This window comes from Falco punctatus (genome assembly GCF_963210335.1).
Source record: "Falco punctatus genome assembly, chromosome: 1".
In the NCBI taxonomy this organism is placed as follows: domain Eukaryota; kingdom Metazoa; phylum Chordata; class Aves; order Falconiformes; family Falconidae; genus Falco; species Falco punctatus.
The window spans coordinates 9,124,465-9,150,840 of NC_137580.1; the positions used below are offsets into that span (position 1 = coordinate 9,124,465).

Consider the following 26,376-nt stretch of genomic DNA (forward strand, 5'->3'; position numbering starts at 1 on the left):
ACCTCAGCTGGTGCCTGCAGAAGATATGCGACCGGTTTAAAGACAGCCCTCGGACTTTTTATTTAATCAATACCCCCTATCGAAGAGAGCAGCATATGGCATTAGAACTAAAACAGTGTTATTAGAAAATGATATACTGCACATTAGGATGTATAATTCATGTCGCCTTCATTTGCTCAGCCCGTCGTGAAAATCCATAAATCATTTTCTCGTTCATGTATTGCCTAAGTGCAATTTGTCATTTTGCATTAGAGGGCTGCCTCAGATCATCGGCGCTTTTAATTCACTGCTCGGGTTTTAGCGCAGCGCGGAGCCTGCGGGGGAACCGGCCGCCGCCTCTGCGCGCCCCGCGCAAAATGGAGCTGGGAGGGGGGTGGGGGGGGGGGGGTGGGCTGCACCGCGGCGCCGGCCGCCCCGGGGCTGCTCCCCCCGCGCCGGTACGTGTGTGTGCATATGGATGCACGGACATCCCGCCTGGTGGCAGCCCCCCGCTTCAGGCCGCCCTTACAAAGCGCGCTGCGTGGGAGCGCCCCGAGGCCGCCCCGGCAGTGCGGAGCCGCGCCGGCCCCCGCTCCTCCCCGCCCCCCCTTACCTCCGGGCCCCGGGGGCGCGTTCGGTCACGGCCCCGGGCCGCCCCCTCCGCGTCCGAGGCGCCTGGGGGTCCGCCTGCCCGGGCTGCCCGCTTCCCTCGAAGGCAGAGAGATCGCCGTTCCCGGCGCTCCGGCGGCGGGGGGTTTAGAGACGGGCTGCTTCGGGTCACGGTGAATCCCTGGCCGCGGCCGCGGCCCTAGGGGCGGGCTGGCACGGCGCGGCCCCTCGCCCGGCGCGGCAGCGGGGGCCCAACCGTGCCGTCCGGGTTGGTGGCAGCGCGGGGAGATGCCGCGGTCGCTGCTGCGTGTGGCAGGCAAGGCGGCGGGCTCCCCACCCGCGTCCCACCGGCAGCGGCAGCCGGCGGTTTTCTGACGAAATCCATTTTATTGGAAAACACCCACCGACATCGACCCGCCGGCTGCGCTTAGATCCGCTCTAAGCGCCGAGAGGTGGGCGGGAGGGGGGGGGGGGGGCTGCTGGGGAGGACGAAATGTGAGCTGGGGTGCCATTTCCCTGCCTGCCGCGCCGGCCGGCAGCACCGGCGACTCCCCCGCACACAGGCACGGTCGCTGCTTTGCCGCCTGCCCCCCCCCGCCCGCGCCCGCACGCCCCGCGGCGAGGCCGCACCGGGCGCCGCTAGCCCACTACTCAAAGCCGCCGCAGCCGCTGGCGGACGTGGGCGCGGTGGCAGGGGTGCGGCGAGCGGCGCGTTCGGCCCGCGGGGGGCCGGAGGGGCTGCGTGGGCGAGGGGAGGCGGCGGGCGGGGGTGTGAGAGCCGGGAGGCGGGGGGGGCACCGCGGGGACGACGGGCCCGGTCTCCCCGCGGGGCGGAGGCGGTGCTGCCGCCCGGGCGCAGTGCGCCATTGCCGCCGCTGGGGGGCGCCCGCCGCCCGCGATTGCGGCCGCCCGCGATTGCGGCCGCCGGCGGGGGGGCGGGGCGGAGCGGGGCGGGGGCCGCCGCTGCCCACCGGTCCGGTCCCGGGGGGCGCCGCTGCCTGCGCGGGGGCCGGCAGCAGCCCCGGGCGCGGAGCGGCCGCCGCGTTGGACGCCGAGTCTGCCGCCCGCAAGGCGTCGCCGCCGGCGGGGCAGCGCGGCTGTGCCCCGGGGGAGGCGGGGGGCCGCTCCCTCATCGATCCGCCGGCGGTGCCCGCGGCTGGGTGCGCCGTTAACCCGCTTCGCGCCGGGGATGGTGGTGGGGGGCGTGTGCTTTGACGAGCTGTCGGGCCGGAACCGGCCCCCGGCGTGACGCTGAGGTCGGTTTGGCCGCGGCGGCGTGAGTTTGGCCGTGCCCCGGGCTCAGCTGCCCGCGGCCGGGCGCCCGGTGCCCCCGGGACCCCTTCCCCGGGGCGGGCGGGCAGGGGCGCGCCCGGAGGCGAAGGCGGTTTTGCTGCCCGCGCAAGTTTGGGACGCAGAGCCCTGCGTTTCCGCAACGCAGAACGCATCTGAGGGTATAGTTTATTGAAATGTATGGCAGGCAGCCACTGCTTACTGACGGATTGAAGATGAGGTCAAAGCAGCAGCTGCTTTTGTGTTGCTCTTCGAAAACGACAACATTGTGAAATAAAGAACGACAAATATTTAATAATCTTTACTTTCTTCATTTGGTAAAGTTACGGACGTGGGTCTTCGGTGGCCATGAGCCCGCGGGCAGTACGGGACACCGACACAGCTGGGGCTCACATCTGCCAGCACCCGGCTCGAATCGCACCCCCGGCGCTGCGCCCTCTCCTCGGCGCCAGCGTCGCTTCGCAGCCAAACGCATCGATCAACAAACGTGTTAGTCGAGCGCTTGACGTGCTATAGACACTATTGGTAGAATCGACTTTATTTAGCACAGAGCTGTCTTCTCGCTGTCGGAGGGAAAAGGAGAGGATGCCCTGTTGCTGCGGGAGGCGGGAGGCCACCCGCCGCGGGTCACTAACATTTGCGGACAGTCGCCAGCCCGATGGCGGCTGCCGGGAACGGCGGCTCGCAGCCCGGGGTGCGGGCGGGCAGCCCCGGAGCTGCTGCTGCTGCCGGCGTTGGCAGCGCCGGGAGCACGGGGACGGCCGGCTCTCACGCCCGGTACCGGAGCGTTTCACTTAAACCGGATCAGGGGCGGTGAGCCTGTGCTGCTTCTTTGCACCTGTCCCCCCCGGCCCAGGGGTGCCCTGCCGCCGCCGCCCCAAGTAGCCGGTGACATAAGACACGCGCCCGGTTTCCCTGTTCCCTCGCACCGGACGCTCTCGTTATGTTAGTGGAAATTCCGAAGTGTGAATCGGCAAAAATTAGCGTAGGCTCATCACACTTTAAATTGGCTGGAAACACTGTCCAGACGTATGACGGAAAGTTGCACTTTCTCCACCATCAAACCAACTAATTATCTAAGGCAGCCCGTGGGGGAATGGGGAGGATCTCAAGTTTCCCGTTGTTTATGCTTTTTCCTAAACGCGCTACTGCGCCCGGCCTAGTGTAGGAAAGTTAGTAGCTGGTGGAAACTCCCTCTCCAAGGAGAAGGTTGTTTACAACTACCCGTGTGTGCGCGCTGATGACGAGCAGCGATCTCCCTACCCAGCGGCTGCGGCGGGGGAGCGGCCGCGCTCTGAGGCGGGCAGGGAGGCAGGCAGGGAGCGAGGTAGGCAGGCGGGCAGGTAGGCAGGCAGGCATTCCCCTGCAGCTCCTCCGGAGCTCGTGGCCCACGCTCGCTCTGCCTTGCTTGCTTGCCTGCCTGCTTGCTTGCTTGTCTGCCTTGCCTTGCCTTGCCTGCCTTCCCCTGCCTTGCCTGCCTTCCCCTGCCTTGCCTGCGCGCTCGCCCGCTCTCCCATCTGTGACGCAACCTACTTGACGCGCGCCGCGGCCAATGGGGTACCGCCCCTGGGGGCGTTGCTGACGGCTGATTGGTTGGCAGGAGCCGAGCGCTGCGCAAAAACAGAAAAGCCGAGCGCTGCCGGCTCAGAAACTGCCGGCAGAGATCAGAGGAGCCGGGGCTGGGGCCGGGACCGGAGCCGGGACGGGAGGCGAGCGGCGGCGGCGGCAGCAGCAGCAAGCAGAGACAGACACAGACAGAGAGAGAGAGAGAGAGAGAGGGGCTAGACGCAAAAGAAGCAAGAGAGGAAAAAAAACTGATCAGGACATCCATAAAAAGCAGAGTGATGATGATGATGATGATGAACATAATAATAGCAATAAAAGAAGAAAATGAAAGACTATTACTAGAAGAGAGAAAAATCTAAATTCTTTAAATAAAAAAGAGGAATTCCCAGAGAAATCAGGGAATGAAAGTTTTGGGTAGCAAAGCTGTTCTCTGCCTTTTTTTTGCTATGAAATCTTTTTGCGGGTTGTAATTATTTTTTTTTTTTTTAATTTCGCGGTTTTCTGCCTTTTTCTTGCATCTAAAGAGGGCATGTCCACCGGCTTTTCCAGCAGCATCTACCCCTCCAGCTCCCACCAGGAAGACAAACCGAGGACAATCTTGAAATATAGAAATCCTCTCCTTGGGATTTGCTGCTGCTGCTGCCTCCGCCGCCACTGCTGCTGCCGCGGTGCAGTGCCAAGACTCTCGGAATAAATAAAAGCGGGCTACTGTGTATCTCTAGATACATCCAGCTAATAGCTATTATTAGTTGGCCATTTATTTCGAAGATCACAGATGAAGCGGGGACGCCTGTCTTCTTCATTTGGTCAGCGTGTGAAACAATAATACTTGTAACAAAAAGGAGGGAGATGGGGGAGAAAAAATCCTAACATGAATCAGAAGAAATAATATCTAGCACCCCCCTAAATCAACCTTCCCCCCCCCCCCCCCCCCCCCCCCCTTCCTTCCCCCTCCCCCGATCCCTCTTTCTCTACACGCTCGCAGGCGCGGACACACACACACAGGCGCGCACACACAGACAGAGACACACACACACACATAGATAGACACGCACAGGCACACACACTGTACTGTGTATTTTCGGAGGAGGAGTAGGAGGTGGTGGTAGTGGTGGCTTTTGGAAGAGGAGGTGTTGGGGAGGGGGAATCTCTTTCCCCGTTTGGAGATGATTGTGCTATTCCTCTTTGCCTTGCTCTGGATGGTGGAGGGGGCCCTTTGCCAGCTCCATTACACGGTGCAGGAAGAGCAGGAGCATGGCACGTTCGTGGGGAATATCGCCGAGGACCTGGGCTTGGACATTACAAAACTTTCGGCTCGCCGCTTCCAGACGGCGCCCAACTCCCGTAGCCCTTACCTGGAGCTCAACCTGGAAACCGGGGTGCTCTACGTGAACGAGAAGATCGACCGGGAGCAGATCTGCAAGCAGAGCCCCTCCTGCCTGCTGCACCTGGAGGTCTTCTTGGAGAACCCCCTCGAGCTGTTCCGGGTGGAGATCGAGGTGCTGGACATCAACGACAACCCGCCCTCCTTCCCGGAGCCCGACCTCACCGTGGAGATCTCGGAGAGCGCCACGCCGGGTACCCGCTTCCCCCTGGAGAGCGCCTTCGACCCCGACGTGGGCACCAACTCGCTGCGCACCTACGAGATCACCCCCAACAGCTACTTCTCCCTGGACGTGCAGACGCAGGGGGACGGCAACCGCTTTGCCGAGCTGGTGCTGGACAAGCCCCTGGACCGGGAGCAGCAAGCGGTGCACCGCTACGTGCTGACCGCGGTGGACGGCGGGCAGCCCCAGCAGCGCACCGGCACCGCCCTGCTCACCATCAGGGTACTGGACTCCAACGACAACGTCCCCGCCTTCGAGCAGCCCGTCTACACCGTGTCGCTGCCGGAGAACTCGCCGCCGGGCACCCTGGTGCTGCAGCTCAACGCCACCGACCCCGACGAGGGGCAGAACGGCGAGGTGATCTACTCCTTCAGCAGCCACATCTCTGCCCGCGCCCGGGAGCTCTTCGGCATCGCGCCGCGCACCGGGCGGCTGGAGGTGAGCGGCGAGCTGGACTACGAGGAGAGCAGCGTGTACCAGGTGTACGTGCAAGCCAAGGACCTGGGGCCCAACGCCGTGCCGGCGCACTGCAAGGTGCTGGTGCGGGTGCTGGACGCCAACGACAACGCGCCCGAGATCAGCTTCTCCACCGTCAAGGAGGCGGTGAGCGAGGCGGCGGCGCCGGGCACCGTGGTGGCCCTCTTCAGCGTCTCGGACCGCGACTCGGAGGAGAACGGGCAGGTGCAGTGCGAGCTGCTGCAGGGCGACGCGCCCTTCCGCCTCAAGAGCTCCTTCAAGAACTACTACACCATCGTCACCGAGGGGCCGCTGGACCGCGAGCAGCCGGGCGGCGACGCCTACACCCTCACCGTGGTGGCCCGGGACCGCGGCGAGCCGCCGCTGAGCACCAGCAAGTCCATCCAGGTGCGGGTGAGCGACGTGAACGACAACGCGCCGCGCTTCAGCCAGCCCGTCTACCAGGTCTACGTGAGCGAGAACAACGTGCCCGGCGCCTACATCTACGCCGTCAGCGCCACCGACCGGGACCAGGGCGCCAACGCCCAGCTCGCCTACTCCATCCTGGAGAGCCAGATCCAGGGCATGTCCGTCTTCACCTACGTCTCCATCAACTCCGAGAACGGCTTCCTCTACGCCCTCCGCTCCTTCGACTACGAGCAGCTCAAGGAGTTCAGCTTCCAGGTGGAGGCCCGCGACGCCGGCGAGGAGCCGCAGCCGCTGGCCGGCAACGCCACCGTCAACATCGTCGTGGTGGACCAGAACGACAACGCCCCCGCCATCGTCAGCCCCCTGCCCGGCCGCAACGGCACCCCGGCGCGGGAGGCGCTGCCCCGCGGCGCCGAGCCGGGCTACCTGGTGAGCCGGGTGGCGGCGGTGGACGCCGACGACGGGGAGAACGCCCGCCTCACCTACAGCATCGTGCGGGGCAACGAGGCCAGCCTCTTCCGCATGGACTGGCGCACCGGGGAGCTGCGGACGGCCCGCAGGGTGCCGGCCAAGCGCGACCCGCAGCGCCCCTACGAGCTGGTCATCGAGGTGCGCGACCACGGGCAGCCGCCGCTCTCCTCCACCGCCGCCATCCAGGTGGTGCTGGTGGACGGCGCGGCCGAGCGGCCCGGCGGCGGCGGCGGCGGCGGCCTGGGCGCGGGGGCGGGCGCGGGGGGCGGCGGCGGCGGCGGCTCCGGCGAGCATCGTCCCAGCCGCTCCGGGGGGGACACCTCCCTCGACCTCACCCTCATCCTCATCATCGCCCTGGGCTCCGTCTCCTTCATCTTCCTGCTGGCCATGATCGTCCTGGCCGTGCGCTGCCAGAAGGAGAAGAAGCTCAACATCTACACCTGCCTGGCCAGCGACTGCTGCCTGGGCTGCTGCTGCTGCTGCCCCTGCTGCAGCCGCCAGGCGCGGGCCCGCAAGAAGAAGCTCAGCAAGTCGGACATCATGCTGGTGCAGAGCTCCAACGTGCCCAGCAACCCGGCGCAGGTGCCGGTGGAGGAGTCGGGCAGCTTCGGCTCCCATCACCACAACCAGAACTACTGCTACCAGGTCTGCCTCACCCCCGAGTCCGCCAAGACCGACCTGATGTTCCTCAAGCCCTGCAGCCCCTCCCGCAGCACCGACGCCGAGCACAACCCTTGCGGGGCCATCGTCACCGGCTACGCCGACCAGCAGCCCGACATCATCTCCAACGGCAGCATTCTGTCCAGCGAGGTAAGGCCCGGGCGCCCCCCGCCGCCCCCCGCCTCCAGCTGGGCCGCGGGGGGGGGGGGGGGGGGGGCGCGTTGGGCGGCCGTGCCCCGCTGCGGGCTGCCCCCCAGCACCTGGCTTCCCCCTCGCCCTCCTCTCCCCTGTTCGTCACCCGTCCGCCGCCTCCCTCCCCGCTGGCCGCTCATGTATTGGGAGGGGGCTTCAGCGCAGGCAGGCGAGGGAGAGGGGAGTGCGGGGCGCCCCCCTCCCCCCACGCAGCACCCCGCCTGCTCCCCCACGGCCGGGCTCAGAAACTTGCAGCCAGAAGTGTCCCATCCCATCCCGTCGGGTCCCGCCCCCCCCCCCCCCCTCGGCGTGCCTGTGCACGGGGCTGGCCCGGCCGGGCAGCATCGGGGCGCAGCGATCCCCCTGCGCCGCTGCCAGTGGGCCGGCTGTGGGGCAGGGGGGTTACAGCTTTTCTCAGGGTTGCTGCATCTGGCACTAATGGAATGATGTGAGGTGTAATCACAGGAGTTTCTGAAGCAACATTTTAAACCTGTGTCTTTTTTCTTCCTGAAGTCTTTGCATGTGCAAGGAAGGCTTTGGGGGAACTCCCCTCTGGGGCTCTGTCAATCTCTACAGTTAGCAGGAACTTTAATTAATTTGTGAGTCAGGGTTTATTAATTGACTTTACTCTGTAACCCAAAGCTGAGTTTGCAAAGGAAAGCATCCAGAAAGAGTTTCTGTGAAATTATGTGCAGAGACTTCACGTCTCCTCCTGTTACATATCTCTCTCTGTGTTGCCTATACTGTGGTATCTAGTGTGTTGAGCATTTCTATCAAATCATATGTCATGCCATAATACCCCCCCTGCTAATCGTTTTCTGCTGGGTTAGCTCCTGCATGCCCTCAGTACTGCTCTGCCTGTGCACTAGTGCGAACAACACATCCTCTCTTTCACCTGAACACTGAAACCTCAGTGCTGTCCCGTCTGGCAAAGGTGGCTTGAGTGGTATTTTCTCAAGTGTAAGGTTTTGCAGCACAATTTTAATACTGGTTTGTGAGATTGACCTTTCCTCAAAACATCTATACAACTCTGTCTTCTGTTGCCTTTTTAAGGACTCCGGGGTATCTCAATGTGTTTTATTCCTTAGGGTGCAGTAACGGTACTGTCTCTCCCTATTTTCATACACTGGCATTAAAAACAGGCTGAAAACTAGATTACAATAAGTTTTTTTTTTTTTTTCCCCAGACTAAGTAGTACACAACTCTAGAAATAGTTCTGTTGATTTTTGTGGGAGTCCTTGTGATGCTCAACAGCGTGCACTGTGAGAAAACGTGTCAGAATCTCATCCCAAAAAACTCAGGAAAAAAATCCCTCATGCTTTCCCATCTGTGCAAATGAGAGTAAGAGCTGGGGTTTTTTTCCCCTTACATCCTAGAAACAGATTGTGTAGGCCTACTTGCAGCTAAACATTACCATTTATAGTGAATGTGCTGAGCTGCTCTGGTATATTTTCTGATGTTGGTTACAGAAATATCAAGATTTAAAATATTTCCCCATATTTTCTTTTTCCTAGACAAAACATCAGCGTGCTGAGCTCAGTTATCTAGTTGACAGACCCCGACGAGTAAACAGGTATGAGCTCCTTAACCTTATTTTCCTAACGCATGCTTTAGCGGGTCTGAATGGGGCGCAGAAATGCGTTTACTGCGGATGTAAAATAGTAGTAAAGCAATGGGAAACTGAATGTATGTATGCTGTCGACTAAATGAGTTTGAATTACGGCTTTTCTGAACTGGTTTCAAAACCAACTGAAAAGAGAACAAAATCTCATTTTGTATTAGTCTAAAACGTGCTTTAAATACTTATGAATGCTTCTGTAGGGTCTTCCAGAAAACAATGGTCTCCCTGAGTTAAAATTTATCTATCCAGCTGAAGTAAATGCTACCAAATTGTTTGTACCGATGACATGAAACCCAGGTGGAGTGATGATGCCTGCTGTCCGTTTCAGCCAGACTGCCACGGTCTGAAAACGCCAGTTTGGTTTTTGGTGGACAGAGCCCCTCTGCAGAAGCAGAGCAGCAGGCAGGAGTGGGTGAATGCAGCACCGTGTTTGGCCATGTGATGGCAGAAGAATGTTTTACGAGTTCCTCTTTCATGTTTATTCTAATGTAAAGCTGTTTCTGTGTCTAGTTCTGCATTCCAGGAAGCAGACATAGTAAGCTCTAAGGACAGTGGTCATGGAGACAGTGAGCAAGGAGACAGTGATCATGATGCCACTAATCGAGGTCAATCCTCTGGTAAGTCTGATAAGAGAATGGAAATAGTAGATCTTTAAGCAGGGAGACTAGAAAGAACAGTTACTTATAGGAATATAATACAGGAGTGGCGTAAATAATGCGATCTTATTGTATGGGAGGCTGGGTTTAAGTCAGCTTGCTACTACCATTACCTGAGCAAGGAGGCGATTCTGAACCCCTTTCACTCCCAGTGTTTATCTTACTGGTTTGGTTGGGGGCGGGGGTATGGTATTCTGCATCATCTGCTGTAGCAAAACTTCCTGCATGCTAAAACAAAGTTGTTGGTACATTTTATAGTGCATTTGTTTTCAACGGCAGACTTGCAGAATTTTAAAGCATTAGGAAATTTTGTTTAGCAGGCACTTCAACTGGCATGGCAGTGTGAAGTGCAGGGGGAGTTCCCAAGGGAAAGAATGAACCCAGTGATTGAATGACAGCCAGACTGTGAGGATTTTTGCTGGGGAGCAGAGACACGTCGGGTGCTCTGAATGTGTAATACTTCAGCGTTTTTTGAGGATTGTTTTTTAATTCAAATTGAGGCACCATATCGTATAAGTGATATCCATGTTAATAAGGCTAAGGTGTTCTTAAGTACATTTCTTTCTGTCCTGACAAAGTAAAGAAATGCTTTGAAAGACTGTGATTTGAATCGCCTAGAAAATATATACTATACATTGTAACGTTATTCCCATGTGTACAGCTTGCTGTCTTTGCTCTCATACTGTCAGTCGTCTTCTGAAAGGGACATTTGTTTGGAGCCTATGCACTGGAATTCATTCTCACCCTCACACTGCATTTCAGCCACAAATGTTTGTGCTTTCTTCTCTGCCACAGTCTGCAAAGGTTTGGTGTGTCTTGATTCAGCACGGTGGTTGCTTTCCCCTTGTTTCCTCTGTGCTCTTCTCATGTGTAAGGATTTGCTACAAGTGTGTCCTACACTATACTGCCAGAGTCTCTGCAGTCATCCTTTTTTTTTTTTTTTTTTTTTCCTGACCCCCATCTTAGAAGATACCAGGGCAAGGGACCCAGTACTGTCACAGCAGTGCTGCCTCACCCGCGTGCTCTGTTCATGTCCTCTATTTTCTTGCTGCTGTAGTCACTATGCCCTTAACGATGGGAAACCCAGAAACCAGGGGAAGAGGAGGCTGCTACAGGGCCCCTTTATATTGCTGCAAGTCATTAATATGCAGACCTAATGAGACTTGAGAAGAGCCAAGAGTCTCCGGAGCTCCCTGCTTCTTGCAGAGCTTCATGCTAAGTGAACAGAGTGTCTATTTTGTGTCTGGGAACCTGACAACAAACCAGGTCTTGCCAGAAGTTTACATCTGAACACAGAGCCTCTTTCATTTTTGGCCTATATATGGCGTATGATTTATTGTTGTTTTAAAAAGCCATGTATTTAGCCTCCCCCCACCCTTTCTTTTGCACTGTTTCTGATGCAGCAATCAGTGCTACTGAGTTATAAAAAGCTCCCTCTCCTCCTGCCCTCCCTGCATTCCTTTTTTTTTTTTCTTTTACGCATTTTACTGCAGCAGTCATCTCAATGAACATTTCAATCAGCTTAGTCCCTCAACATAATGAACCATAATAACCAAACAGGAGAGAAAAGAATAAACATCTGCAGAAGGGGCTGGATTTGACTGATGGTGGGAATATAATCATATAGTTGCACATCAACTGAAAGCTATTTTCTTTTAGATGCATTCAGTGTTGTTATTGTTGTGCCTCTGCTCTTTATTCTTTCTCTCCATTTTAAAAGTAGTCCATCTCGGGTGTGAACACTGGAACTACTGTCAAACTTGGCATTAGTCCTTAGCTGGGTAAATTCTTCATTTTCATCTTCTCAATTTTATCAAGCTAGGGGAAAAAATCTATACTTTCAAAATCATTTCAAATCATTTAAGAATCTGATATGATGTATGAACTTTTGTGTCTTCAGTGGTATTGACATACGAAGTAATGAAAGCTGACAACTAGGTTTGGTCTACTCACAATTAACGGAACTGAAACCTCAAATACACAGAACTTCCAACTTAATATATTGGTGCTGTGATTTGAGCATAATTTGCATGCACGATTTTTTTATGGCTAGTTCTAAATAAATATTTAAAAACAAATCTCTGCAGAAACTGCTTTAATCTTTTACTTCCATATAATATAATTTTCCTGTAAGTTTTGGGCTGAATCCTGTTGTGATGTAAAGAAAGTGCCACTTGACCTCAGCGATGACAAGATATTTTGATATGAAAACATCATTCTTGCTATTAGCTTTTGGCGACAAATTGTACGAGAAAAAAAAAAGGAGCATAAATCTTGTTTGATCTCAAGTGGCTATAGGAAATACCTGAGGGAATGCCTTCTCAGTTTTTCAGTTGTTCTGGTGCTCTATAACCAATTCTTTCTAAATTATTGAAGGAAAGCACATTGGTTGATAGCATGGCAGAAGTTTGGAATGTCTCTTTCAAGAAGTTACCTGATACCATGCAGCATCATGTGGTTTCATTGGGGTTTTTTTTTTTGGTTTGTTTTTTTTTTAAGCATTACATTTGCATCCAAAAATACTTAGTAGATAGTTCACATTGACAAATAAAGTTCACTCCGTACCAGTTTTAGTCAGCAGGGTGTTCTGCTTGCAAAACATCTTTTTACTGTTCTGTACATGACTTCTATTACTGTCACCAGTGAACAGCCCTGTGGCACACAAGTAGCTATTCTATAGTAATCCATTGCTACCCAAGCTGAGTGTCACAGGGAATTATTAATTGGGAAGAAAAATATGCAGGATAAAAATCTATCACTATGTCATAGACTTATCCTGCACAATTATTTAGGGAAAAATCCAAACTAAGCTGTTCTGTGTATCATAAAATGTTTTATTATGTTTTGAAATAGGATTCTAGTTCATTTTCAAGAAATACATTTTCTTAATGGTGATTTAATCATGGTTTCAAATGTGCTGGAATGTATGTAAAGGATTCATCTTGTTCCCATTAAAGTACCACCTGGACGCCCTGTAATTACCCACATTCTTCTCTACCTTAACATCCATGAAGTACAAAAGTACTGTCATCTCGATTTAGCAGGGAATGGCAAGCAGTGAGATACTCAAGAGCCTAATTTTCATGGACTGAGTAGTCGTTTCATTGACTGGGATAGGAATCCAAGCTTTTTGGAAAATGGCTTTCCAAAGGTGAAGGAGCACAAGAAATTTTTGGCAAACAGAGGGGTTTCTCCAGCCCCAAGTGTGTGTTCTAATGACTTGTGCTCTTCCTTGTCTGAAAATGGTTGAGACAAAAGCTGCTGTTTGTTGTAGAACAAATGCAACTAATACAGCACTACTACCTATTATTAACACACTGTATTTCAATCATGTTCTGTAGGAGTAATTTCTAAGCATGAGGTTAGTTTATTTCCCATGGTTGATTAAATTCTTGGCCTCCCTTGTGAAATTGCCAGCTTGGGTGCCAATTAATACTCTGCATGTGTGTATGTTTAAATTGTATAATTAGACACCTGTCCTGTAAGATTTGGACTCATGCCATCAACTTATTTCATATGGTTGCTCAGTAGCTGCTCAGCTTTCTCAAGCTGAACATGCAGAGTTCTTCACAATATTACCTGTGTTTCACTTTTTTTCTTTGAATTGTCGTCTCTCTCAGATGCACTTCAGGAAGGAATATCTGAGATGTGAAGCTAAGTAAATGGACTGTCACGTATATACTAGAAAATGCATCAGCTTTTTGGATAATCTCCTCTGTGCAGTACTGGACAGTATGCGGTGGTGACCAGCTGAGATCTAAAATTAGGTTTCCCCTAGTGGACTTTATGGAGGGAATCGATAGGGGTCTGATACAAAGGCACAGGGTGAAATGCTGCCTCACACCTTTGCAGTACAGATTAGGTAAACCCCAAGGGGGTTAGTATGCATGATTACAGAAGGGCTATGATATTTTGGTGTTCATAAGGAGAAGAATTTGAGAAGTCAGAAGAAGAATTTTAGTGATAAAGGGACAGAGAAAACCAGAATTCCTTCCGAGCCTGTGCAGAGTGACAACTAAATCCTGTTTTGAAGATCACTTGGGCTAAGAGTCTATCTCGGATAAAGTAAGAGTGAACATGAAAATGGCTTAGAAAAGTGCTTTGACTCAAGCTGAGGGCGGTTTCTTTTTCTTTTATTCTCTTCTTTCCTGTGGCTGCGTGCTGAATAATGTTCACATCTCAGTGGTTCAGATAGGGCTTTGAAGTTGAGATTTGGAAGAGCTGAGTATTGAAGATGTTTGAGTCTTTATTCGTGTTCTCATGCAGATGAAGTCAGTTTTATCCGAGGCGCACACCTATTACTTAGCAAGAAAGAATGATAATAACTCTGTTTCGTAAAGTCCAGTTCTTCAGTAGAGAAAGTCTTCTACAAAGGAGGTTAACATCATTATCCATATTTACTGACACAAGACATAAATCATGGGGAAATGAGTAACTTGCTCAAGGATAATCTAACCAAATGGATGGTTTTTCTGGTGATGGAGCTCTGAAAAGAAGGTCTGGTTCCCTACATCATGCCTATCTCACATCTAACTAGATTTTATAAGAAAAACTACCGCAGAAGAAACAGAAAGTGTAGTGTCATTTAATTCCAAGTAAAAGCCAAAGTTCTGAAAAAATTACAAATTAGGGAAAAAAAACCTGTCAATAACAGTACTACAAAAATACTTTGTCAACATTTAATTTGTATTTTTTGCTTTTTATTACATCATTTACTCAGTAATACGTATGAACACGGTCAGTCGTTGCTCTAAAAGCCTGGTGTATGGCTCTTTTTCCCTTAATTAAATTAAGAAAGAATACATTATTTTAAAACTATTTTAGGCCTAATTTTTGCTTAGCACTAAACTGTCTTTCATACCAATTAGAACTCATGCACATGGAAATTCGGATTTTCTCCTTTTGAAATATGAGATGGAAGCAAATGGGGAATATGCTTCAGAAACGCAACACTACCAAGTACCTGATTCCAAGCACCTGAGTTCAGGACATTCAGGTGCAGATGTCAACCGTAACTTTTAACTCCTTTCCTAGGTTTTGTTTTCTTTGAAGGGGGGGGCAGGGCTTGTTGTCCTTCAAAATCTGCAAAGTTAAGGTTGTGTGAGAGCTCCTATTGCCCACTGGCCTACCTAGTAATAAGACTTGAACAAATATGAATTAACTAGTGGCCTTTGCCGTGAGCTTTTATATGTATGCTCTGCTTGGAACAGTGCAATGTTTATCACTGTTAAGCACTTCAGTGCACTATACTACCTATTTGTATCCACAAATGGCATTTGAAATGTGTAGTTCAGAGTCACCTTTAAAATCCCAGTTTATCTGCATGCAAGTTCTAATATGGTAACTAGGCGAAAAATAGAAAGCATTTTTCTTTAATGTGGATTTGCAATTATGATGGATAATTTAGTTCTGAAGGATCATATGTATTACCAGATTTATGAGGGAGGTGAGGTGGAAGTGTTATACTGCTGAACATTTCTTTTTGTTATAAATCAAGAACATGATTCTTGGTGTATGAAGGAGTTCTGTGCTGAATTGTCTTACTTTGTTTACCATGATATATCCTTCCTCCTTGGAAAAAAGCAAGTAGCCTTTCCCCCCGTTTTTAATGTTTTTCAATTAGAAACAGAGAATTGTGTACCACAACCCACAAGAAAAAGGTGGAGGAGGAATAGCCAGCATTCATATCATTGCCAGTTTAAATATACATAGATGCCCAGGGATTTCAAAATAAGACTCCTAATTCAAATTTCTTTTCTGTCAAAATACTAAAACCAAGGGCTTGGTTCTGCACCCATTAAACTCTTAGGGAATGTTGTGACTGATTCAAGTGGGAACAATACCCAACCCAGGCCTCTGAACATTTTGTTCCCATCCTAAGAAAGCATTTACGTTCTAGCTGTGTGTTCCAAGAGTGTACATTAAAATCCATATGTATATGTGTATGTTTTTGTTTTCTTTTACAAGTTCTTACCTTCAAGGGGGGGGGGGGGGGGGAAAGTTTGCCATACAAGCTTACATTTTATATTCCCTGCATTCATTACTTTGTTTATTCAAAATCCTGATTTATAGTGGCTATAACATCTCTTTTATAATAAGCTGTTATATAATACTATTCAGTGCACTGCACTAGACAAGCAGTATTCAAAAGGGAACTAAAAAAAATAATATTTGGGTAGAGACATTTTGCAGTTTAGCAGCTGATGTGAAAACGAAATAGTAAAATGGAGGGTAGTTTTCCAGGGGAAATAAAATCTGTGAAGGTCAAAAAAGGGTCTATCTTTGAATATGTATCTTAAAAACAATGTTATCATATCTCCCTCCCCATTGACTAAAGAATAAAATTAATATTTATCTGTAATTCTTTCTTTCCCCTGCTGTCTTTCAGAAAGTGTTGAATGAATGGTCGCTGATACACTGTTAGCAAAATGTAAACTGTAATAATTTTCCTCTTAAAAGTAGGGCTGTTTGTTGTTTACATGTAGCTTTGCTAGGAAATCTGAAAATTGAAATAACCATGTTGTGTTACTTGTCACTTAAATCTTCTGAATGGCAAAAAATTAGATTCATAAAATATGTCTTTTCTTGCATAAGAGATATTATTGTGCAGACATTTCAATACATAAGATAACACACATGCTCGATTTTATAGACATTCTTATATATAAATTTCTTTCTGGGAAGACTGCATCTAAATCTTTCTTTTCAGTCTTTGACAGCTACTACCGCTATGGAATTTAGAACTATACAATTTGTACGCCTTGTCTGATGATCTTAATCTGATTCCTTAATCATATCTGCAGTTCACGTTTGCATTCTTCAGCAGTTCACTGATCAGCAATTTATTTTCAGACTTCTTCATGCCAATTATCAATGCAAGGTTCTAATCAAAACTGGACCTAACACTGTATATTACTTAATTTAAAAATAAAGTAATTACCAAGTGAGATTAATCTGAGATAAAAAGCTTTTTTTCTTTCTTCATATTTTTTCTAAGTGACTGCCTTTAGTACGCAAGCACTTGTTGATAGCTCAGAAAGATTCTTGCTGAAGAGATTGTTGTTTGTAGTGTGAGATACTGCATAAATATTACTAATATGAGTCAAATTATGGTTCAAAACAGTGGTAGAATTCTTAATACTAATCCTCACGCTGGAGATCAAGCTAATCCAGTTCTTTACAATGTTGGCTGGTGAATGAGCTACATTACATGAATCTTATTACAGCTGTTCAAGATTTTTTCCTGTTTCTCTTGCAAGTAGTGTCATTTTTTGTAATTCTAATGCAATGCTTGTAAATGCAATGTTTATAACAGATTTAGTTCAGTTTTGACATACACCTATTCTAAGACACTCAGTTCTCTTTATAAATACAAGAAAATGATATTTCTTTACTGCTCTGCTTTTCTGTGCGATGTTGAACATCAGCTTGGAGATGCTGGTATTTATTTTACTGTGTGCCTGTGATTTGATACACCATTCCTCTCAAAACAAGTATAATCCAACAATTTAGTGACTCACAGACAGGAAATATTCTTTCGGGAGGCCAATCTGAAGGTAGTCAATAGAAACATAGCTTGTCATTTGAAATCTTAATAGCATTAAAGGATTTGTAAGCAAACAGTTCCGTGTTGGCAGGGACAAGTGTTTGCTTATATAGGGGAGGCATTAACAATTTTGTCAATAGTATCCACAGCCATGTCACCTCGGACGACGGCTACCTTCGTACCGCTAATTACAGTGATTTATTATAGGATTCTGTCCCATTACTTGGATGACTTGATGATAGTAAGGACTGCTGCAGTAGCGATGAAAACTATTTCTGAAAGAACGATGCAACAATTGATTAAATAGGCCATCCTGATCACTTGGAAGCTGGATTCCTCGTTTGTAAGATTTGCTTTTAATATCAATAGGCTCTATCCGTGTACTAATGTAGGCACAGATAGTTCCTTTATAGGATTCATTAATGTTTCATTTTCATAAATAAAATCCATAATTCTTCAGTCAGGGCACTTAATTTCTTTTGTCAAGGTACATTTATGTAGAAACAATTCCTTCATGTTCTTAAAACAATTGTTTTCAACTGGTGAACCATGGACGTGAACCCACAAGCGGAACGGAACCTTATTGGAATGGGTTCTATACATTGAGATCTGCAAGTGATCTTGTGAGGGCCACCAATACCCTTCCTCTTGTGATATTTTTTGTGTGTGTGTGACGTTCTGGCATTTAGTTTTGCTTACTAATTGGTGCCTTTGACTTCTGAAGACTGGACTTCGTTTTTGTTGAGGAAATGAAAGTAGTGGAAGAAGTTCTTATGACATTTCTCTTTCCATTTCTCTCTTTTCTTCGCATAATGTTTCTTATCTGCCAGCAGCTGTTCATAATGCTGAAGCTTATATCGATAGTTTCTTTTTCTCTCATGCTTGCAGGCATGGATCTCTTCTCCAATTGCACGGAGGAATGTAAAGCACTGGGCCACTCGGATCGGTGCTGGATGCCTTCCTTTGTTCCATCTGATGGACGCCAAGCTGCAGATTACCGCAGCAATCTCCATGTACCTGGCATGGACTCCGTTCCAGACACTGAAGTGTTTGAAACACCAGAAGCCCAGCCGGGGGCAGAAAGGTCCTTCTCCACCTTCGGCAAAGAGAAGGCCCTTCACAACACTCTGGAGAGGAAGGAGTTGGATGGACTGCTGTCTAATACACGAGCGCCTTACAAACCACCATATTTGAGTAAGTACTATTCAAAAAGCTGTATGAAAGTGTTCCCTTTGCGGGAATAAAAGTTAGCTCTTTCTGCTATTCATAGTAGGAATAATACAGACACAATTTTAGAAGCAGTGGGGGAAAATGGCTTCTCTTGGATTCAGGCACCACTGAAGAAGGCATTGTTCAATGCTTTTAAAAAAAGACAAACCTTGCTTGTCTTTAGTGTGGCATGATTGTCAACAACAAAAGTATCAGCTGATATTAGCGGGGGAGTTGCTCAGTTTCATTCTCTGATGCTGGTTTATTTTCAAAGTTTTCTTGGATAGATGGTTTAAACGTTGACATTGCCATTTTTTAAGACTAAAATTGAGAGAACTGTCCTAGGAGCTTCTTTTTATGACTGAGCAGTATTCTGTGAGTAAACAGTATGTGTGTTATTTTGAAGTAACTATTTACGTAGTTAACATTAAGGGTTTGGAAGGAAGAAGACAGAACTTTGTGCCTTCAGTCTGATCATCTTTCAGCCTACACAGTATTTACTTTTGTCAGTGCTCCTCTGTGCAGCCTGTCTTATTCCAAAATCTTGCCTCTCTCTTTAGTCACCCTTTGGCTATGGTTGGGTGGCATGAAAGAGTGTGATAGATCTCAAAAAGACCTTCATAATTCCTTTTCGAGTCTGAGCCAGTTGTAGAACCCTTGAGTAATACTTTGATCTAATATGTCTTTTCATTCTGTTTAGCAGCCTTCTGTATTTTATTAGAGACTGTAATCTCTTTGACTTCAAGAGTTTACATGTTTATCTCATCCAAATAAGCCAAAGACATTAACATTGCAATACCGAACCTTTTTCAAGCAGCACACACAAGTCTTCTAGGATAGCAGGTCAGGGATAAAACAAACAAACAAACAAAAAAAAAACCAACCAAAAAACCCCCCTCACTGAATGGTATTAGTTTGTTTATTTTTATAAAGTAATTAGTTGTTCTGAAAGGTGCTACCCTGGCAGTCCTGGCATGTGAATATCTTTGCTACAGATCGTTCTCAGCACAGACAGCTTAGTTCTCCTTTCTTCGGTAGTTGTCCAGGTATTTCAGTCCTTCAGAGAGGTCTCTTTACCACTTCAATCTTTAGATTTCCTTTACTGAAAGTTTCTAAATTTGGATACCAATTCTGATATGTGAAAGCCATTCCTAAAAAAACCTATCCTGAGACAATCAGCTTATTTTGTGTAAGCTAAAATACCAGGTGTCAGTCATCTGGTCATACTCTGAAGACCAATGTGAAATTTCACTTAGTCATGACCTAATGACTCATGACTCTGTCTTTCCCTAACTGCTCTTCCATCATCTACCTCTAAGCAACATTCTTTAGTACTAAACTGTGACCTAGCAGGACTGATTTCATCTCTATCACTTCAGTTAAACATTTGAGTTTTGTAGCACTGATGGTCTAATCACAACAGAGTTCCGATGGAGGATGTGCATTACGATGACGGGTATATCTGGTGACACCGCAATGGTAGTACTGTTTTGTTTTCTTCTAGGCCTGGGAGTTTAATTTGAAATAACAATAACATTTTGATTTTGTCGATAGTTTAAGGATTTAAAATTCTGTTCAGCTAGCATAAATATAGTGAAAAATGTGTTTACATATAGACATTGGTCTATATTTTACGCTTTTCTGGTACAAGGGCATAAAAAGTTGGAGGTAAAATTTTGGAAATAAAGAATGTAAAGGGGTGGTATTACATAATCTGCACTTGAGAATCCAGATTTAGGTTTGCTTTTTTATCTTTGAACCTCAAAGCTAAAACTGCTACAAGAGTGATATTTCTGTGTTTTATTTTTGCTTATTTAATATTTTCTTTAGTAAAATTTTAGATTAAAATTGTATAGCAAATAGCAGGAGCAAGGAAAAGCAAGCAAGCACAGTAGTTGTAGCAGTGAGTAAATAATTCATTATTAATAATGTATTCAATAAGTAAGGCAAGAGGAATGCATAAGAGGAAGTTGATTCAGGAAGGAACTTTAGTTGAGCCAGTGAGTAATTGCAATTGTAATAAAATTGAATTCAGCTCCTTAACAAAGAAGATCATATCAAAATCAGTTTGTCAGTAGAATGATTTTTTTTTTTAAAGAAGTGATTAAAATGTATGAAACAGAACCCTCATACTCAGCAAAAATACTGTGTAAAAAGTTACAGCATGTATGAAAATGGCCATGTGAAAAATCAGTATCAAAGAAGAAAAAGTGTATTGCAGAATACAAAATCTATTTGAACTAAAAAGGTCTCTTAAAAAAAAGGAAAGATTCTTAAGCAAAATGGTCCCAAAAAAGCTTAATTTCTAGACAGTAAAGTTTAGGATAGTAATCAGTGGAGACAAGAGGGACTTCTTAGAGCAAATAGCCAAAGGCATGCAAATAAATATAGACAATTTTTAAAGTGTCAAGTGTGGTAACCTAGGAGAGAGTTGGATGGTCTCTTGAGCAGTTAGTGAGGACAAGGATGTTGCAGAGATTCTCAACTGTTTCTTTGCATTTGTATTTACCAGAGGAAGGACGGAGAAAGCCAGGCATATTTAGGAAGCCACCCATCCCAGGTAACCATTCCAAATTAATGTGCAAGACTGAATCATGGAAGAGGATGTTGTTAAAAAATTGACTAAAACAAATAGGAAGAAGTCAGTGGATTATGTGTTTCTTTAATTTGCAGTTCTAACAAAAGCTAGTAACCAAAGAATGCCAGAAGATATGTTTATTGTCAAAGAAGTTAGTAGTAGCAGATCTTGTAAATTAGAAATCAGTGAGAAACCTTAGCATAGGACATAAAACTGTAACTTGGGGGGTTTAGGAACAAGGTAGCTGGAACCCGTTCAGGAAAATTGCACAGAAAGGTTGTCAGTCTATTAGAATTTTTATAGAGTGGGTGAGAAATAATCAATATAGTGTATTTGAACTGTCAAAAAAAACCCCCTTTAGCATAGCTTCTGTGTAGTAGAAGAAGCTGCTAAAGTGAGCAAGCGTTGTCAGAGGGCAAAGCATTACCAGAATCTCTGTGCCCAAGAGAAAAAAATCGTAAAGATAAATGGAACATTTTAGCAGAAGTGGAATTCCCCAAGTGTCTATATGGAAATCCATGGAGTTTAAAAAATTAATTGTCTAGAAACGGAAATGAGAAGAAGGTGGTTGTATTTGCAGATGCCATAACATGGTTTAGGTCAGCCAAGTCTCTAATAGACTACGTTATGTCCACATTGTGCAGTGAAGCATGGTCCAGAGAACCTGGTCTGCTTCTGGCCTCACTCGCTCTGGAATCAAAGGCGGCAGAGCAGCATCAGTGTGGTGGAACAGCGAACTTACTTGCTTAAGCTGTGTCATTAGCGCAATAACGACAAATACGAACGGGTAGCTCTACATGGAACTTTCACCTTGCCATATGAGTGTATCTGCTCAAGTTTGTGCCTGCTTGGTGATTCCTGCACTGTTCCAGTGGGTACGTTCAGTACAGAACCTTTGAAAAGATAAGTCAGGAAGGCAATGTATATTACCATGAGAAATTTGAACTCTTTGTGAGATAAAAAGACCATGGAATAATGCTACAAAAAGCGTTCCCTAGTGTACAAAGCCAGCAAGAAGGAAATAAAATGCCAGGCTGTAAAAAGGAATTGAATTGAAAATACACTAAAAAAATATTACAAAACCCTAACACAAAAATTATAAAACTATGTTGCTCTAGCCAGTCTATTCATTCCATAGAAATACATAGCATAACGGCAAAAATACCAAAAATATTTATATGCAAAGTCAAAGCAAAAGCTTAGTACTGATTAATTTAGCCAAGCTGTGGTAGGGACATGAGGTGAACAGGAGACTGCATGAAAACAGAGAAGGTAAGCTGGGTGCTTTCGTTTGCCATTCTCAATAACAAGAGAGTAGCAAGGCAGAAAAACAGTTGAAGGGCAACCAGGTCATGAACTGATAAGATCATACACATTTGATAAAATGATACACATTTGAGACAAATAATACGGTAATCTGCTAAATTTACGATTATGGTGTATGATTGAAACCAAAGGCTTAATAGTGGGGATTTGGGTGTTTGCTTCTTTGTTGTTTGAGGTTTAGGTCATTGCATGGATAAATGAAAACAGCAGCAGCTATATTGCAAATTATAATGTAGAAAAAGATATAAATCCTCATACTTGAAAGGGTTTCTGTATGTCCCATTATCGAATTTTCACCTTACTAGTCTGAGCCGCTGGACTTCTTCATGCACCAGTTTCAACATAAACATATGTATTCTGTATGTTATGCAAAGTAGATCTCTTTGTACTCAAATAGTGTATTTTGAAGAATATATTTTTACATACTTACAAAATTTTAATGGTATCAATAAATTGTAGGGGGGTTGAAAGTATTTTTTTCATAGAGTGACTCCAGGATTTTTCTAATTTGCATATTCTTCTTACTGCATAATTTACACTTATTTCTTCTTATTCATCCATGTTATTTGAGCACTGCCTTTCTGCAAACAGTTAAGAAATTTTTGTAATTACTTGAATGTTCATAAAACATGGAAGAGATTCTGAACTTGACTGGAGAAAATGAAATAAGTGAAATAGCACTGGTGAGGAAAATAAAATGTAGCTTTTGAGCAACTGTTATATTTTTGAAATAGATTCTAGCAATTTCTAATTTGTCATTCGGTGGTGGTTGTATTAGCATTATTTTTATAAGTATTTTTTACTGTAGTGACCAAAAACCCTAATCCAAGATTTAGGCTCCATTGTATCAGATTCTGTAGGATATCCAACGGAGACTATCTTCACAACGAATACCTGATCAGTCTGATTGTGATCTATTTCTAAATACTTTGGACCAGGTCCTAAGATGGTTGTAGTGGGAACAGCACCATTACATCCATCTCAGTAGTGTTTTGGTCTATAATTGATAAGAAGTAGCTTTAATATTTCTTTTTCTGTAATCGTGGATCATTCTAGAGGTGCATTTTTTTTTATAATACTTTACAGCTTTCCTAAAGCTGACACAGTGACGTTACTGAATATTTTTTTCTTCCTATTAACAGGTTAGGATTTTTTTTTAGATACGAAAACAGTCAAATATTGCCATAATACTTTATTTAGAAATGCTTATTTTGCTCTAAAAAAAGACTTTTGCATAACTTAATCTACTGTGGAAACAGGTTTAAAAAAACCCTACACATAGGCACAATTTACTACACAGAATAACAGTGTTTATACAAGGAGAAATTCTGGAATAATAATTGTGTACTAAAGTAGCCCCCTAATTAACTCTGCAATATTTTCTACATACATGCAAGCATCTTCACTGATGAAACTATATCATTATCATGGTAATTATTGGCAACACCATCAACATATTTTATGTTAGGTATGACATGTACAGAAAGAGAATAAAAAAGCTGGTCTCTTCCCCAAAGAGCTAAGCAAGCCTAAGCAAGGTGCATTGGAGAGGAAAAGGGAGTTCTTTAGCTAACTGTTTATTAGGAGTTATTTCTTTGGCTGCTTTGATTTGTGTGGCACGGTTCTGAACATCCACACTACCTTTGATGCACATGGCTCTAGGCTTGCAGAGTCAGATGGTTTGCCTGAGACTTACTTGTATCATCCAAAAAAATTAAAGGTAAGTTTGTCCTCATCCTATGCCTCTGTTTCTTAGCCTGGATAGCCACTGACTCACTCTGCAGCAGAGGTACAGCGAAGGTGTGTGCGCAATCAGGGAGGGTGGGCTTGGGTTTGAGCACCAGCCCCTGGGTTTATGTGAAAGTATCGACGTAGTCTGTCATTCTCTTCCTACATGGTATTTATTACCTGCTCAACTTGACCTATCCAAGTCAAGTTGGTTTACAAATAAAATTAAAAAGCTTTCAAAAGTCTTTACACAGTTGAATGTTTAAGAGCCAAACCATCGTTTTATTTCAAATAATCTACCACAGAGCTAGCCCAAACAATGGCTTAACTTAAAACCATTATCCATCTCCCTGAATTAGATTAGAACAAATGACCTAGAGAAGAAAAGTTCGTGTCTCTATACCAGGGCAAGAAGTGCCTCACAATCCTTTGAGGAATTAAAAAAATACATGGAAGTATTTGGGTTATTTGATCTACTTAGGATCATAAAAGCCTATTTCTGTATGGCAGAATATGTAACGCAACATTTTCTGCTGATGTTTTACATAAATATATGAAAAGATGTTTTAAGCAAGAAGTCTTTACTGTTTTGGCAAGTGTGTCAGCCTGTCCGTCCGTTCCCCCCCCACAAAAGAAGGAAAATTACAATTTTATATATTTAATATGACAGAAGAAGAATTTTCTTTGGTTTTTTGTTTAGTTACATCTCATTTCTCGAAATTATTTCTCTAGTTTTATCACAGCTGTGATAGACTTACTAGCATTACATTTGCATAAACACAGATAACAGCTCTTTTGAATGGGGCACTTGATTAATTTTTAAAAATTAGGCCTGTCTACACTTTTGCTTTTAAAATTAGCCTGCTTAATTTCTAATATAAATCAGGTAAACTTGTATGCTGTCTGATCCCTTCATTATTAATTTTTAACTCAGTTTGTGATTTTCACACATACTTGAAGTAAAAATGCATGGAAGTAAACAAACAAATTAGACCAATAAGTTGCATGTTCATATTTCATTTCTTGGGGTAAGAGGAAAGACAACGTTGTAATGCTGGATTAAAAAAAAAAAAAAGTTGCATTGAAATGCAATTTTTACTGGTGTGAGTAAACAAATTATATTAGAAGAGTTGCTCCATTGTGAATATTACAGTTTTGTGCTGAAAAAGAATGTTAAAATTCTGTCTTTGAGCTTTAAATCTCATCTGCATAGCTGAATATCCTGCATAACCTGCCACAGACAGTGGAACTCTTCACTTATATCCAGGAATTTATCCCTGGGACAGGATACAGCTCTCATTTCTGCACAAATGAGAATGACTTTGTACCTGCAAAACTGGTCAGCAAAAATGGAGGCTGAGTTGAAAAGCCAACATCTAATAACGCTAAAAAACCTGACTGACCACTTTTCTAAAAACTCTAACAAAGCGTTCCCGTTTTTTCTGTAGCTGAAATGCTAAGGGATTTATCCACTTATACCTCATGTATATGAAGTTTGCCACTTCATATGCATCATCTCTATTAGTTAAATAAAACTTAAAATAAAACCCCAAACCTGAAATAAAACTTAAACAGGTAATACTAATTAAAATATAATAAAGGAAGAGCATGACTATAATGTATTTTTACTCATTATTATAGGTACTCTATGATCTTGAATAAACCACTTTACGATGATTCACTGTTCAATGAGTATTGCATAACTTCTGAAAGGTATTTTTATCTCACATTCATGACTGGTTTGCATTCTTTATCTGAACATATTCCTGTTGCAGCTATTGCTCAAAGGGAAGAACACTTACAGAGTATTACTGCAATAATAGAAAGGAAATGGATAATTCAGAAAGCAGAATTAGAAAGGAATACATAAATATGCAAAGATAACTTGGCTGTAGCCCAGTAAAACCTATAAATCACATTATTTTTATAAATTTTTATGAAAATAATGTATTTCAGAAAACAGCATAAGCATTCTTAATTTTAAAGCACAGGTGTTAGCTGTTATATTTAAATACTCTTTGCTTGAATCTCTTTATTTAACTGTGACCTTGGACAGAACTAACAGTACCCAGTATGTACAAAATAGTGATAAAAAAAGTACCTGTTATTAGGTTTTTACATGCATCTTTTATCCTAGATGACTCTAGAGTTCATTGCAACTACAGTACAGGAAAATAATTGAAAAAGTTAAAAAAAACTCGAGTAACTGTTATTTGAAAGAAAACAATATTTTTAGTTTTTCTTAAAAATTTATCATTTCAATGATTTCTTTCCCTCTAATAGCTGTAAAAGTCTGTATTTTCCAGTCCTGACTGGAACACAGAAGTCTTGTGCATCTAACTATCTCAGACTGGTGCTGTATTTATTCATTTATGTCAATTTTGAGAGTGCTTATGTCTGCCATCAATATACCATTTGTGGAGATTTTTTTTTTTCTTCTAAATAATGAAATA

The 26,376-nt window shown here is 45.3% G+C and overlaps 1 protein-coding gene across 6 annotated transcripts in view; it reads left to right on the forward strand.

The window, feature by feature from the left end:
- Positions 1-371: 371 nt before the first annotated feature.
- PCDH10 (protocadherin 10) overlaps positions 372-26,376 on the forward strand; it is a 40,794-nt gene continuing 14,789 nt past the window's right edge. For all 6 annotated transcript variants that reach the window (XM_080387752.1, XM_080387753.1, XM_080387754.1 and 3 more), the window contains exons 1-4: positions 372-7,217; positions 8,774-8,832; positions 9,391-9,497; positions 17,971-18,276. In XM_080387752.1, coding sequence (XP_080243878.1) covers positions 4,611-7,217; positions 8,774-8,832; positions 9,391-9,497; positions 17,971-18,276 — 3,079 coding nt within the window. In that variant the 5' untranslated portion in view covers positions 372-4,610. The remainder of the gene's footprint in view (positions 7,218-8,773; positions 8,833-9,390; positions 9,498-17,970; positions 18,277-26,376) is intronic.